At 43.0% G+C, this 17,101-nt stretch overlaps 1 protein-coding gene across 4 annotated transcripts in view; it reads left to right on the top strand.

Annotated features, from left to right (window-relative positions):
* Nucleotides 1-17,101, top strand: part of LOC140398253 (sialic acid-binding Ig-like lectin 13) — a 79,845-nt gene that overhangs the window by 16,186 nt on the left and 46,558 nt on the right. For all 4 annotated transcript variants that reach the window (XM_072486698.1, XM_072486697.1, XM_072486695.1 and 1 more), the window contains exons 4-5: nucleotides 1,972-2,298; nucleotides 2,839-2,940. In XM_072486698.1, coding sequence (XP_072342799.1) covers nucleotides 1,972-2,298; nucleotides 2,839-2,940 — 429 coding nt within the window. The remainder of the gene's footprint in view (nucleotides 1-1,971; nucleotides 2,299-2,838; nucleotides 2,941-17,101) is intronic.

Genomic DNA, 17,101 nt, shown 5'->3' with positions numbered 1-17,101 from the left:
CCCCATGGTAGGCTTCTGCAGAAAGTAAGGAGGCATGGGATAGTGGGAAATTTGGCCAGTTGGATAATGAACTGGCTAACCGATAGAAGTCAGAGAGTGGTGGTGGATGGCAAATATACAGCATGGATCCCAGTTACCAGTGGCGTACCGCAGGGATCAGTTCTGGGTCCTCTGCTGTTTGTGATTTTCATTAATGACTTGGATGAGGGAGTTGAAGGGTGGGTCAGTAAATTTGCAGACGATACGAAGATTGGTGGAGTTGTGGATAGTAAGGAGGGCCGTTGTCGGCTGCAAAGAGACATAGATAGGATGCAGAGCTGGGCTGAGAAGTGGCAGATGGAGTTTAACCCTGAAAAGTGTGAGGTTGTCCATTTTGGAAGGACAAATATGAATGCGGAATACACGGTTAACGGTAGAGTTCTTGGCAATGTGGAGGAGCAGAGAGATCTTGGGGTCTATGTTCATTCATCTTTGAAAGTTGCCACTCAAGTGGATAGAGCTGTGAAGAAGGCCGATGGTGTGCTCGCGTTCATTAACAGAGGGATTGAATTTAAGAGCCGTGAGGTGATGATGCAGATGTACAAAACTTTGGTAAGGCCACATTTGGAGTACTGTGTACAGTTCTGGTTGCCTCATTTTCGGAAGGATGTGGAAGCTTTGGAAAAGGTGCAAAGGAGATTTACTAGGATGTTGCCTGGAATGGAGAGTAGGTCTTACGATGAAAGGTTGAGGGTGCTAGGCCTTTTCTCATTAGAACGGAGAAGGATGAGGGGCGACTTGATAGAGGTTTATAAGATGATCAGGGGAATAGATAGAGTAGACAGTCAGAGACTTTTTCCCTGGGTGGAACAAACCATTACGAGGGGACATAAATTTAAGGTGAAAGGTGGAAGATATAGGAGGGATATCAGAGGTAGGTTCTTTACCCAGAGAGTAGTGGGGGCATGGAATGCACTGCCTGTGGAAGTAGTTGAGTAAGAAACATTAGGGACCTTCAAGCAGCTATTGGATAGGTACATGGATTACAGTAAAATTATATAGTGTAGATCTATTTGTTCTTAAGGGCAGCACGGTAGCATTGTGGATAGCACAATTGCTTCACAGCTCCCGGGTCCCAGGTTCGATTCCGTCTTGGATCACTGTCTGTGCGGAGTCTGCACATCCTCCCCGTGTCTGCGTGGGTTTCCTCCGGGTGCTCCGGTTTCCTCCCACAGTCCAAAGATGTGCAGGTTAGATGGATTGGCCATGATAAATTGCCCTTAGTGTCCAAAATTGCCCTTGGTGTTGGGTGGAGGTGTTGAGTTTGTGTAGGGGGCTCTTTCCAAGAGCCGGTGCAGACTCAAAGGGCCGAATGGCCTCCTTCTGCACTGTAAATTCAATGATAATCTATGATTAATCTAGGACAAAGGTTCGGCACAACATCGTGGGCCGAAGGGCCTGTGCTGTGCTGTATTTTCTATGTTCTATGTTCTATGGTCTCACCGTCCTGAAATGATTCCCGGTCCATCAGTACGTCAATTTAAAATAAATTCTCATCCTCATGATCAATTGACTCCATATCCTTGCTCCACCCTTTCTTTGGCACCTCTTTTGACCATATAATTCTCTAAGAACTCTACATTTCTCCAACTCTGACCTTGTACGTCCTCCCATTCTCTTTGTCCCATCATTGCTGGCTATGCTTTCAGCTTGAGAAGCCCGAAGCTCTGGAATTCTCTACCTAAACCTCTCCACATTTCTCTCACCCTTGATTAAAGACAATCCCCAAAATCTTCCTTTTTGACACTGCTTTTTGTTGCACTTCCAAATACTTTCGCCTTTGACTCTGCCTGATTCACGGTATGAATCAGGGACATTTTCCTGTCAGAAATTGGCTATGCAAGCGCAGGTACTTATTAACTCGTATCTCTGTGTTAATTATATTGATATAGTTTCTGTATAAAATTAAGTGTAAATTATCTCTACATTTAGATGGACCACAAAATCTCACCATAATGTACAGGTTGAGCAATGGTGGCAATTACCAACCTTTGAACAGTAGCTTCATCACTGTCGCAGTCAACTCATCCCTGGAACTGAAATGTGGTGTGGATAGTAACCCAGTTTCCACTGTGATCTGGGTGAAGGACAATAAAAACGACACTGAGATGATACAAATTGAATCTGGATTGTATAATTCAAATTCAAATTTAAAGATAACGTATTTCCAGCTGAGAGATGGAGGAATGTACTGGTGTATGGCAAACAACAGCTATGGTTCGGGAAACTCTAGTGTTTGGATAAACGCTGTTGAGAAAGGTAAATATGCTTGTAATAATACATGTGTGAAAATTGCAACACCTGTTACAGGAAAAATTCCTTTAGAAAATGGGAACATAGGTGAACTATCAAGTATATTATTTCTTTGTCTCATAATTTGTGGACTTGCAATATTTATTCTACTTTAAACTGGACTTATATAGAAAATAATACATCCCATTCCCAAAATATGATCATTTTTAGCCACTTATGGATTAATGCATGTTTTGTTCATGATTTGACATTATTTGTGTTTAGCCTTAACATCAGCACCTTGCTTTTCCACAGTGCTTTTTAATGTTCGGCACAGTAAAGAGAAGATTGACATGCTGCATGCTGCAATGTTATATATTAATTGAAATGTATAATAGGCATAAAACTGAACACAATGGTTCGGGTGTTGTCAAATCTAAAAAATGGCATTCCTTCAACATTCATTCATGCCTCAATGATTTCCCTACGCTTAAATACATTCTGTTTAGGTGTTGTGACTCTTGCCGTTAATTGTGAATTCATTATGATTGATTATCTCTTTCACAGATTATCTATTACTCTTCGTTCTAGTTCCAATCATTGCTGTCATTGGATTCATCAGTGTGGTAACAATATGCTTCTGTCTGATCTGGAAGAGACAATTGAAAGGTAAAACTTAAAATAAGGCTTTGGTCATAGGTGTTAACCTTACCATTGACATCAATAGCGAGCTGTAAAATGATGTGGTTTTTCACTAGCCTGTGTGATTCTAGTCTTTTGCAATAATGTGCTTGTAAATGTTCTTAGTCAGGTTAGTTTTCACGTCCCAGTCTCTCACTGGTTTGGAGCTTGCTCACACCAAGCTAGGGCTTTCCAGAAGATCGTTTTAAGCATTCTGAATATCATCACTTGTGTTCTTGATCTTATGCCAGCGTGCTGATTTGCAGGAAATTAGGTGACAAATTGTATTGTGGATAAAGACAAAACTATCATATTATCTTGCAGCAATTATGAAACCAATATTTCCTATTTACTCCTGGCTGGGAAATACATGGTTGGACTATGAAACAGGAGGGAAAAGGTTATTTCTATCTCAGTAATACTCTCCCAAGATCTCTCCCAAGATTCAACTATAAACAGTATCGCATTGAAACTAAAGCCAAACAAATCAAAGGCTCAAATATCATGAGAGTTTGTCATATGAGGAGCAGTTGAGGACTCTGGGTCTGTACTGATTAGAATTTAGAAGGATGAGGGGGGATCTTATTGAAACTTACAGGATACTGAGAGGCCTGGATAGAGTGAATGTGGAGAGGATGTTTCCATGAGCAGGAAAACCTAGAACCTGAGGGCACAGCCTCAGACTGCAGGGACGATCCGTTAAAACTGGGATGAGTAGGAATCTCTTTAGCCAGAGGATGGTGAATCTGTGGAATACTTTGCCGCAGAAGGTTGTGGAGGCCAAATCAGTGAGTGTCTTTAAGACAGAGATAGATAGGTTCTTGATTAATGAGGGGCTCTGGGGTTATGGGGAGAAGGCAGGAGAATGGGGATGAGAAACATTGATCGTAATTGAGTGGTGGAGCAGACTCAATTGGGCCGAATGGCCTAATTCTGCTCCTATGTCTTATGGTTTTGATGGAAGCTGCAAAAGTGGCTTTGAACTTTGACAATTTTCCAAACTCCTTGGGCAAGAAAATTGTGCCAGGTAACTTTGGGGGGAGGGGCTGGGGGGTGTAGTGACAAAATCAATACCCTTCATCCAAATGAAGATAAAGCTGAAATTTAATGTTGCATATATTAGCAAATTAGAATCTATAATGGGATAAAATTACTAAGAGGAGGGCCAGGATCAGTTGGCACAGATTTCTAAAGGGCAGGTTCTGCTTGAACCAACTTATTCCTGAAGAACAGAAATAAATTGCAAAGGATGCAGGTTATATGAGTTTTCGAAACACATTGGCTAAGCTGTCAACTTCACAATAAAGGGCAGTGGCTTGTGTAATCAGCTCCAAAAATCATTGAAGAACAAAGTCATGATAAAAGGATGTTTCTTGGACATCCTTTGATAACTGGTATTTGATAGAGATTTGCATTAGTTCATTAATAATAGTACTTTGTTTCCAGAATTTGGGGAAAGAATGTCAAAAGTAGTTGGTCATGCGAAATTGAATGGCATAGAAAATTGTGATCATAATTATGAAATATTGCAGAAGATAGGGTCAACAGGATTGGAACATAACTAGGTTGCAATTCAATGTGGAAACATTGAGTTAATGCATTTTTTAACTAAAAACTGGAGATGGTTATGGGAATATTTTTGATTTTCGGAGCTGAGCAAACAGGTTGTGCAGATAAACCCCAATGAAATAAACAGGTAAGGCCTAAGAACTGTAAACATCTTCCTTGCTCTCCTGCGGCATCTTGGCCGGTCATGGAGGTGGCTCGCCATTGGTCGCTAGCAGGATCTTCCTGTCCTGACAATGTCAGTGGAATTTCTAGCTCTTGCACTTTGCTGCCAGGCAACTCACCACTGGGATCACCATCAGCGGGCCTGGAAGATCCCACTTGTGAGAAGGGCCGGAATATTCAGCTCAGAGAATAAAAAACGAATAATGTTGAACTTGTCAGTTTTATTGAAGTTAGAGTGTTGTGTGTAGATTTGCGCTGCCATTAGAGACGGGTGTGTGTGGAAGCAAATGTTGGAAAAGATGCAGCCTGGATTCACTGGAATATTATATGGAATGAGGTGTTGCTGTTATGAGGTGACTGAAGAAAATGTTTTTTTTTGACAAAACCTGAGGTGATTAAGGTTGTTCTGAAAGAGGATTATTAATGAGGGATTGGGTGACAACTCCTTGGAGTGGCAATCAGTGTCAGATTGCTGCTGCTTGCCCAACTGCTCATGGGATTATTCCTCCAACCAGTCTATACTGACCTTTCAACTCAGGCCGGATGAGATCCAGGCAGTTCCATGTCCTAACATCAAAGTACAGGAGAGTCAGAGTGAATAGGGGTGGGGAGATTCCCCTTGGAGGTCAGAGGTGTGGGTGGTAGGGGGGAAGTCCCCTGGTGTGTGGGGAGGGTCCCTGTGTGCAGTCAGTCTTGGTGTTTACAATGGTTAAAAAAGGTTTTAATTCTTCTAACCTTTTTGGAGAAATTATTGGTAAGTTAAGTAGTCGGCATAGTCCCAGATGACTATGGGCTGCTTTCTCCTTTGAGGGGGAGAGCTGACTGGTGGGGATTTAACCTGAGGATCACCACACCTCAGGCGAGGGTTGAGAAAGTGGAGCCTTCATGAATAACCTCAACCTGTACGGGAACTGAACCTACGCTGTTGGCCTCTATCTGCTTCACAAATGGTAGCACAGTGGTTAGCACTGTTGCTTCACAGCACAAGGGACCCGGGTTCAATTCCCGGCTTGGGTCACTGTCTGTGGAGAGTCTGCACGTTCTCCCCGTGTCTGCGTTTGCTATCCTCCGGGCACTCAGGTTTCCTCCCACAAGTCCTGAAAGACGTACTTGTTAGGTGAATTTGAAATTCTGAATTCTCCCTCTGTGTACCCGAACAGGTGCTGGAGTGAAGCGACTCGGGGCTATTTACAGTAACGTCATTGCAGTGTTAATGTAAGCCGACTTGTGACACTAATAAAGATTATTATTATTATTCCAGCCAAGTGAGCTAAACCAACCCCCAACTATTAGTATAACCCTCTCAAATCATCCAATGTTTGCAATTTAAATCTAATTTTAGCTTGGTTCCCAGTGCTGAGCATTTGCCCAGCGGATGTTTACACTTCTGGGCATTTGCCACACAAACCCTCAGCTGTGAATATCCGAGAGGGGTTCACCAGCATACCTTTGGGATACCCCCGCAATCCAACTCTGGGGAATTTGGACGTCATGGCCCATTGTCTCACCTGCTCATCGAGGCAGCACTGAGACGACGGAGTTTAAGTTAAACACAAAAGGAATGAGGGGGAAGTTTTCAGGAAACCCCCCCCCGGCGCACAGTGCAGTTTTTTGGTGGAGGAGGCAGCTCACCATTGGCTGCCAATGGGTCCTTCCAGTCCCATCGATGTTTACAACGTTTTCCGTGGCTCACAAATCCCACCCCTGGGGCATCAGCTACAGGTCAGGTCGCCTTTTGCGACACCAGAGGTTCCCGGCAATGTGAAGAGTTGGAAAATCCCACCCTTGCTTCAGCAATGCTGCTGGAACTTTTGCTCCACATCAGAAATGATTTAACGTTCCATTTTGTTGTGATTGTTCATTTTGTTGTGTTATTGGTGCCAAATTCAAGTTTCCTGATCCTCTTGAGATCCAAATGAACTGTCCCACACACGCTCTCTGTTCTCAGCCAGCACTGACAGTGCATCGGAATCAAAACCTAGCACCTTAAAACCTCAGAAATGTGGAATGCCTTACCCTCTGCGTTTCCTTTCTCCTGCAATTTCAAGACTTTTGTAACCAAAGTGTGATGTCACCTGACCACTAATTCTTGCTATTTCTCATCCTGTCTTCAGGCCTTTTCTACATGTAATACCCACGACTTTCTCAAAAATGCACAGCAGCCCAAAATGACACCAAAGTACTTAAATATCTCAACACAAAGTCGATTGGCAATTAGTAGTTGAGCACTTCAACACATTTGTACGGCATTCTTTTGTCCATTGCCTTAACAAAAGTATTACACTTTTGTACTTTAATTGGTATATTGGCAGTGAAAACAGTGACAAAATAAAAGACACTCAAATGCATTTATCCACTCATTTCAATGTCTTGGCTTATATCTGTTAAGTGGTGGAGAACACCAACACTAACTGGAGATTGCATTAATGAGAATGAATACCTCAACTCGACAAGAGATCATGTGTTCAATTCTATCCTTCTTTAGCTTGTGCTGTATAATATGCTATCAGTATAATGTGTAGTCAACTGGTTATTAAAAATATTGCTAACGGTGAAGGATTTGTGACTCACATTTACCGAAAATGAGTTGGGTGTTGGTCAGGGTGAACAGAAAATGTTGAGTTACCTATACAGATTGAGTCATCAGCTCCAAGTGAAACAGCGATGGAAATCTTGTGGTATTAACTGTTCACCGGTAGAGTATTTGCACTTTTTTGCTCCGGCTGCACCTTTGACTACGTGTGTTCAATGGTTTTCATACTCGAGAGCCGATGTCGTGAAATAGAAAGTATTATTGGAAAAAATGTGATTTGTGGTGGAAGGACATTGTGAATATTTGAGGGCATAAAACTGAGAATATTTGACGACAGTGCAATGAATAGTTGTGGATATCACCGAGCTGAAAATGTCTGAGAGCAGAGAGTTGGCCATTTCTGATGGCGGAGGGCATGGATTGTGTAATGGCACAGACTTTGGGAATATTTGATGGCACGGACCAGTGAGCTGTTATGGATGTCACTGAGCTGGGAGGATCTGCAAGCAGAGTTTAGTGTCTGATGGCACAGATAAGCGAATATTACAGCAACTGAATCTGAATTCCCATCTTATAAGATCTCTGTTTGCCATTATGTGATGTTACCTGTACACTGAAGCTTTAATATCTCTGCACTCGAGAGGGCGCGATCTAACTTTAAAAAAAAGAGTCAGCTTTGGCAGGATTAATGGGGTAGTTCCCAGCACTTGTAGCACTGGTAACTACCCCATGATAAAACGGCACTCTTTTTTTGCGTGCCCCGATGGGGAATGTCCTCCGAGGCCACACTCAGCATAATTTCCTGCACTGTGGAGCTCTGGTGAGCGGAGCTCCTCAATGCAGGAAGAGATCAGGGTGCCATTTTTAAATGGCGCACAATCTCTTGGACCCCCCCCCTTTCCTGACGCAATCCCTAGATCCCCCCGCAGTGCCCCAATTCACCTATAAGGGTGTCCATTGGGGGGTGGGGGCGTACCTCATACTCCACCTCATGGGTAGGGCACCCCTGGGCCAGATCCCGATGTAAGCAGAATGCCAGCCTAGCACCTTGGCACTGCTGACCTGGCAGTGTCACCTGGGCACTATGGCAGTGCCAGTCTGGCACCCAGTTGACACTGCCAGGGTGCCATTCTGGCAGTGCTCAGGGGACACCAATAGGTTGCCACCCTGCCTGGGGGCTGACCACCCAGGGGCCTCTGATCATCTGGGAGAACCCCCCCCCCCCCGGGTGCCATCCCACCTGGTCCCCGTTTGTGGGAGCAGTACTGAACGGGGCCCAGCTGGGGTCGTCTCAGCGAGGCTGGTAGATGTCGAGTGGCCCGTAGATCTGTCGGGAGTACGATTAAGGGGTTCTTAAACTCACTTAGCTGTGCGAGACTTAGATCACAACTTCTGACAAAATCTGGTTATATCCTGCAAGGCGTAACAGCCATTGGGAATCCCCTCCCAGAATCTACTGGCCGCGTCATGCCCCGGTTCCGCCAGGATGCGACCGGTAGATCACGTCCAATTTGACTTCATTTCTTATTACTGCCTGGGTCCAAACATGGGCTTGTGATCTAAATTCTAGGGTTGTAGTTCGAGTGATTGTCCTTGAAATCAGGGGGTGGGATTCTCCGGTCGCTGACGTCGGAATCAGCTGCGTCAATCGAACGGGGAATCCATGTTCCGGCGAAATCGGGGGCGGCGCTGCTTTCGCGATGCACCGCCCCCTCCAAAGCGGAATACTCTAAGAGTACGCCGCACGCCATATCGTGCCTGAGGCCCAGCCCCCGATGGTCTGCCCCCTACCGGCTGAGTTCCCGACGGCGTCGGTCTCTCATGGTATTACCTGTCAGGAACACAGTCGGGGGCGAGCCAATCTGCGGGCAGGGGGGGCACTATTTGGCAGCCAGCCAAAGGGGGAGCCACTATTTTGCAGGCCGGGTCCACAGCGGCTGGCGCCATACGGCACGGCTTGTCCACTGCAGTCCGCCCCGTGTACATGCACCGCCATTAACATAGCAATTCTCCAGGCTGCATCGGCAGCTAGAGCCGAGTGCTCAACACTGCTTTCCTGCTAGCCTCCCACCAGACGGCGGATCGGTTGCCGTTTTGTGCTGAATTTTTGGTCGTAAAAGGCCACCGTTCCCATGCCGGTGTCAGGACAAAGCCTGAGAATCGGAGAATCCAGCCCAAGATATTTGCCGGAGTGTGTCATGTAAAAGTGAACACAATCTGAATCAGGGAAAACTCTTGGATGACTGGAATCCTATCTGTCACAAGGAAATGTGGTGTGGTTATTGCAGGCCAAGCAGCTCCATCCAAGGACATCGCAGCAGGAGTTGCTCAGGACAGAGTCCTATGATCATAAAGTTCTATTTGGAATTGGTCAGATACTGATGTGGTTTATTCACTTGCAGAGCAAGTCCTGGACAACATTCAGACTTACTTAATAAAAGCAAATTACTGCGGATGCTGGAATCTGAAACGAAAGAGAAAATGCTGGAAAATCTCAGCAAGTCTGGCAGCATCTCGAGGGAGAGAAAAGAGCTAACTTTTTGAATCCGATGACTCTTTGACAAAGAGTCATCGGACTCGAAACGTTAGCTCTTTTCTCTCCCTACAGATGCTGCCAGACTTGCTGAGATTTTCCAGCATTTTCTCTTTCGTTCAGACTTACTTGTGCTACATGACAGTCAGGCCACAAAAGCACCAGGCAATGACTGTCATCGGTCTCTCAACATTCCCATGACAATCAAAGCCTTTACCATCATCACACTTCCCACCATCAGTAACCTAGGATTTCACCATACTGACCAGGAGCACAGTTAGACCAAGTAATTGCCATGGCTTCCAGAACAGATAAGGGGTTGGGTATAATGTGCCTACTGACCAAAGTAGCCTGCTTGATTGGCAGCCCATCCACCATCAAACATGCGTCCCCTACACTATCGACATAACCGTGATTGCAGTGTATATACCATCGACAGGCTGCACTGCAACAACTCCCAAAATTTCCCACACCAGTAGCTTTATGTCTTTACTAATTCAGGAATTTAGCTTTTCCCCAGTAAAACTAATAAATTAGGTTAAAACTTATAATTAATTGTTCCTCATTGACATGAATCAATTTTACCTCAATTAATGTAAAGGAGAGGCATTAGGATATTCTTGATATGAATTAATTTTAAATGGTGATTTCTTTCCCTTTGTAACGGACTCGCCCTGCAAACAAAACCAAAACATTTTTCAAAGAAAATGGAAACTTTCAGTAAAGGGGTTTTGTGTGATTCCATTGGTGAGCGACAGTGTTATACTGATGCCTATTTTGCAGAGTTCCTGAACAGCCATCAGTGTTATTTATCGTAGCTTGACTCAAACTGCGAGCTGTTCGTGTTAATACTGCACTATAAACATTTCAAGTTGGAGGAAGTTGTTTTAACAGTAATTTCTGGGTATCCTCGTACTTTCCGTGTACAAAAACAAGGCCAAGGTCAGGGGAAATTGTGCCTGAGTCACATCAACGAACAATAAATGGATGTGAATGAACTGTGTTCAGGCTAACCTGTCATCAGCCTGGATGTGCAACACACAAAAGGTTGTTTGGAATAATCTTGGGGAATATTTTTTTTGTGCTTTCATTCACTGCTTGCTCACTGCACTCTTGCCACAAAAAGGAATAGAAACTTATTTCATAAAACCTTGTACCTCCTTCAAGAGAAGTCAGAGGAATTATTGTATTAGTTCTGGATCTCAATGGAACTTTCCAATTTAGTGGACCAGATTCCTTCCTGACCTACTGACTCAACTTGCAAATAATTTTCTGCAATTTTGAAATGTGAAATCTTTGGCTCTCTGGACCTCTGCCCCAAAATTCGAATGAATTTTGAATATGATCTCTCTGGTGTCATTACGTTCTGCTGAGATACTCGACCCTACCAAAATCCTGCTGTACTTGAGGAATTACAGGCTGTCCTTAGTCTCTCTCCTTCAGCCTCCTGGCTTGCTCTGTTGTGTGTTTAAATCTTTCATTAAGTGAAGTCCAGTGGATGACATATTTGACCTATTTCTCAATGAGACATTTTTAAAGAGATAAATTGGGTAAGAAATCAAGCTGCCTCGAGGAGGAGTGGCAAACAGAAGTTATTGCACAGCCCACTCATGTATTGAATATTGAATAGGCTGGATAATTAGTAGCCAACGCAACACCATTCATTTTGCACTCAAATCACAATGAATTCCTGCCACAATGACTCCTCAACTGGGAATTAAACTCAGTACATAACAATGCACAGTGTCCAGGTCCAAGATCTGCTATCTAAGGCATTTACATAATATTTTGAAAAGAAGTGAATCACATGATTTAATACTCGTTAGAATTTGGAAGAGTCACTTCATAATAAACAAGTAATACACTGTAACTTACTGATTTTAGGATTTTAAAACATCCCACAACAGCAGATCCAGTGTTGCAAACTTTATGTTATCCGATGAGACAGCAATGTGAACTTGAGATTAAAATTGGGTCAGCCAAGATCTTATTGAATGGCGGGGCTGGCTCGAAGGGCTGAGTGGCCTACTCCTGTTCCTAATCTGTATGTTTGCAAACGTTGAGACTCAAAGCCCATTCATAATAAGTGAGGCAAATAGAAAGCATTATTAGTAGCACGTTAAATTGAAAATAGTTCCCAAAATATTTTCTTTTATCCCAAAGTTTTTTTTTTAACAGCGTTGCTTTTGAAAACTTGTGGCATTGCACACAGTGAAGCACACCAATGTCAAACAGTACTCACTAAACTAGCGCCTATCATACATTTGGTTACCTTTGTGCTTCTTTGCAATGAACAGTTACATGAAACCACTGAAAAAAAATTCTGCAAAGACTAGAAAGGTCAGTAGCTTTGCTCTTGCATCTCTAAAGCTTTTTACGCTTCGAGCAACAGGTCTATAATTTTCGGAAACGTGGTTTACAACAGCCTTTGTAAGCGAAGCAGAGCACAGTACAAGGTTAGAATTACCTTCACCACAGTAGAAATCCGCAGACATCTCACCCTCCGTGATCTATCAAGCTTAATATTTTAAACTACACATAAACCGCCTTTTTTATTTTAATGTTTCGAAGCACATGAAGATATTTTCATCAGGGAAATGATTGGAGTGGGACCTATGATCAGACAAAAGGGACGCAGACTGTAAATCCATTGACATGGGGTGTGCTGATCATTTCCCAGCATCAGATAAATTGATATGTATGACACACAAATTGAAACAGGCAAAGCTTCATAACTAATGATTAATGTCGCCGTTCGCTGGCAGCGGGATTCTCTGGTCTCGCTGACAGTGCAACCCGGCCTGTAGGTTTGCTAGCGGCGTGGGGTGGCTTCAATGGAAATTCCAATTGAAAGCCATGGGAACAGTGAATTCCATCGCCAGCGAACTCGGGAGGCAGAGAATCCTACCTGCTGTGTATGTCAATATTTTTCCATGACCATTGGTATCTCTCACCACAACAATTTTCTGGCATGTTCCCTGACTAAAATTGGTTTCAAAGTAGCCAACCAAGAACTGTGAAAGCCTCACAGCCAGAGAGAAAAATAAAAAGAAAGATTTGCATTTAGATAGCGCTTTTCTAAACCACCGGATGTCACAAGCTGATTAATAACTAATAAAGTGTATTTTGAAGTGCAGTCGCTGTTGTAGGAGGCCTATTTACCCGCAGGAAAGTCAAACCGACCAGAAAATTTGTTTTTGTGATGTTGACTGAGGGAGAAATATTGACTAGGATGCTGGAGTGACTCCATTCTCTTCTCTGAAATTTGTGGCGTGGAATCCTTTCGATCCACCTGAGAGCTGGAGCCTCTGCTTAACAGCACATTTTAAAAAATGGCACCCCCAACAAAGCAGCATACCCTTGGCGTGCACGCCCTAGGCACTGCACTGCATGTCAGCTTAAGCTGTTGCATTCAACTTCCAAAGTGTAACCTTCTGACGTAGACGTGAAAGTGTTATCAATTGAAATACAGCTGATGGAGGGAAGAAAATCTAATGGAAATTGTTTTTCTTTAACAAATATTACGATTTGTGCAGAGATGTAAAATTCCACAAAAATGCACGTTAAAAGGGGCTCATATTAACCAAAGTTATTGATCAAATAATGTTCCATTTGAACTATTAATATAGTTGATTAATTCTTGACCTCAAAATAGCTGCAAAATATTACTGCAACTGTATTACAGAGCGTGCTGTTCTCTTATGGTGAAATAACTAGTTTCACAGAATTAAACATTCAGATACCAACACATGTCCATACAGTTAAAAAGGAATTTCATGCAATACTAGTTCACCAGTTAGTGAAGTGACTGGATATAATAGATCTGAAATAATATTCCTTTCACGTTTCTCAAGCAACTAAATGCTAAAAGGGTTCAACTGATGCAAAGTTTGTGAAACGTGAAATAGATTTTCTGTTCCTGTTTCGATGCATATTTAGTTTAGTTCATCCTCACTAATTAAGCAGTGCTTAAACTGGAACTGTCTCAATTATGGATGAATAGGTTTCTGTAGATCAACTCTTGGATAATATTGTTGGGAGTCTGATGAATAAATAATTGATGTCAAAATTTTGTATGTGAATGAAAAACAATGCTATACTCGGTTAACCCATAATATTTTCATTCACATATATGGTAAATCCTGTTGTAGATCTCAAAATCAGATTGTAGGAAAGACTGTGGTGACATTTCGAGCTGTTCCTGCTCAAGCCAGTTCAGCTGATTTAAATCTAATTCTGTTTCTATTTCCCTCTGTGCAATTCTGGACTTCTTTCTCGTGGATGAATTTCTTTCTCGTGGATGAATTTAGCAAGTCCTTTGTAAATAGATAATTTATTTTTGGGTTTTATATCTGTGTTTTCTAAGACTGATCTGCAACAACTAGTAGATATTGATAGAATCAGGATTCTGAGCTACTTTGTTGACCTGTGTTTTTTAATAGTGGAGATCTTAATATTTACATTATTTTCTTCTTTCACACACATTTTGTTTCTGCTATGTTGCTGCCACCATTTAAGATAGGAGTGAGATTCTGAGTTCTGGTAGAGCTATGTTAGCACTTTTAAACACATCTACATACACATACCATTTTTCCATTCTACTTAACACTGAAAGGAACACATCGCTCTCTGTCTGAACAACACAAATCAATATATGGCTCCTCTCTTACCCTTCCTGTATTGTTGCTGTCTCTAATGTTTTCAGAACAGTTGTGTCCGCCTTCCTGTTAACGGTTAATTTACGTCACTTCAGTAATCTGAAACTCTGACGCTACACAAATAGGACCCAATTCATAACACCGCTAAAAAACACTAAAATTCACAACAATAACATTGACTAATGGAAGTTATTAATCTAAAAAGATCTATTACTTTTTCACTTCGTCACTAGCCCAGACCTATATTTAGTTTGAACAGCAGCAGCATGTACAATATTTCCGCTTTTGTTGTTGCATTCAGCCTTGTTTCTTTTTATTATACTTTGATGGGATGTGAGTGTTACTGACAAGGTCAGCAGTTGCTACCCACCCTTAATTGCTCGGCCACTTCAGAGGGCAGGTAATAGTCGATCACATGTGATGTGCACCTGGTGTTTTGTGTAGACCAGACCAGCTGCAAATGGCAGGTTTCCTTCCCCGAAGGACATTAATGAACAATATGGGTTTTCACGGCAATTGATGATAGTTTCATGGTCACCATTATTGATACAAGCTCTCCATTCTAGATTTTATTAATTTGAGTTTAAATTTGAGCTGCTGCCATGGTGTCCCCAGAGCATTTTAGCCTGGGCTTCTGGATTACTAGCCCAGTGACATTACCACTGTCACTGTTAACTTTTTACGATCTGTTGACTGGTCAGTTAATGAGGCATATGCAATGCAAGTTCTAGCGACATGGAAAGTGATCATCATTATCATTAACTGATGGATAGAGTGTGTTAAGAAGAAGAACCGGATGTGGAGGAGTGGTACCTGGCCAGGAAGGGGTAGAGTTGTTGCGGTTATATCTAGCTTTGCTTGCTTCTTTAAAAGAAATAGGAGAACCAACGTAATTCGAAGTTAGGTCTTTCAATGTTGATGATCCAACTATTCAACATAGTTTATGTTCTGACAGAAGGGGGTTAGTTGGCACATCAAATCTGTACTAACTCTCCAACGCGCAGCACAGCTTTCTGCTATTATCCTGTCTTTTCCCCATACCCCTTACACATTGTTTCTATTCAATAATCACAAAATGCCCTCTTGAATGCCTCTATTGAACCTCCCTCCACCACACTTCCAGGCAATGCATTCCACACCTGATCCAATGCTTTTTTTCTCTCGTCTCATTTGCAAAGCATCACCCAAACAGGTGAATTAACAGTCAGGATAATGCCACTATTAAAGCAGAGGGACATTTTCTGAAATTTCTACTTAACACATTAAGCACATTCTTTGTTTATTCTTGGAATGTGTCCAATGTATACAAGACCACATGCATTTCAAATATTTATTAGCTGGGCTACTTTAGAACTGATGCACAATCAATTACTCTCGAGACAAGGTGAGTCATAACTAATCGGCATTAATCAGCTAGAACTGTTCCCAGCAGCTTCAATACAGAAAGTGAAGGCTGCTGGGACGGCATTGGTTCTTATACCCCACCTCTCAGGGCGGAGCTATGTACGTTAGCCAATGGTAGACTCCTGGGTCTAGCCAATATTCATCCACCTCTCAGGTACCGCAATACCTGGTATTACCACAAGAACCAAGCAAATAATGTGGACGAGAGTGTTGTGTAGACAAGACCAGATCGAGGTAGTAGGTTCTGCGCCCTGAAGGACATTAGTAAACCAGTTGGGTGAATAATAGATAAAAGAGTGCAAGGTTATTCTTCTTGCTGCAAATCAACTAATAACCAGATTTATTACATTAAATGCCAGTGAATTATGAAAATTAATTTCTTCACTTCTGGGTTGTTAGTCCAGTGTCATATCACTATACGACCATTCATCTCGTAGGATTATCAGCACTGCCTATTTTTCCATCTTTTATTGGGGTCCTGGAGGTTATGGTAGCCCTGTGAATCCAATCCACATCCTTCAGATGTGAGCCTGGATCGTGAGTGTTTACATATGATGACACTATAGTATTGCTACATTAGTTAAGTCACCATAGTCCCAGATGACCATAGGCTGCCCTCCCCTTTTGAGAGAGTGCAGACTGGAAGTCACCATTCCTCCAGTGAGGGGCAAGGTCCAGAAGGCCTTGATGACCAGTATCAGCGATGTGGGACTAGGACCTGTGCTGTTGGCCTTGTTCTGCATCGCGAGCCAGCTGTCCACCCAACTGTGTCCCCATCGGGTGATCGGTGAGCTCTATTGGCTGGACGGCTGGTTTCTGAAATGGAGCGATGCCAACAACTGGTGTGGGGTTCAATTCCAGTACCGGCTGAGATTATTCATATATGCCCCGCCTTCTCACCATTTCCCCTCGTCTGAGGTGTGGTGACCCTCTCCTCTCCCTCTCTCTCTCTCCCCCTCAAAGCAGCCTATGGTCCTCGGGGACTATGGTGACTTTTTTTTTTTTCTTTTTCTTTTTTTCCATTTAAGGGGCAATTTAGAATGGCCAATCCAGCTGCCCTGCACATCTTTGGGGTTGTGGGGGTGAAACCCACACAGACACGGGAAGAATGTGCAGAGAATGGTCAATCCGCATATCCTGCAGATCTTTGGGTTGTGGAGGTGAAACCCACGCAGACACGGGGAAAATATGCAAACTCCACACGGACAGTGACCCAGGGCCGGGACTCGAATCCGGGTCCTCAGTGGTGTATCCCCAGTGCTAACCACTGTGCCACCATACTGCCCCTAT

The sequence above is a fragment of the Scyliorhinus torazame genome, chromosome 21, assembly GCF_047496885.1.
Source record: "Scyliorhinus torazame isolate Kashiwa2021f chromosome 21, sScyTor2.1, whole genome shotgun sequence".
Classification (NCBI taxonomy): Eukaryota; Metazoa; Chordata; class Chondrichthyes; order Carcharhiniformes; family Scyliorhinidae; genus Scyliorhinus; species Scyliorhinus torazame.
Note: the sequence above shows the minus strand (reverse complement) of the source record. Positions and strands in the feature narration are given on the sequence as shown.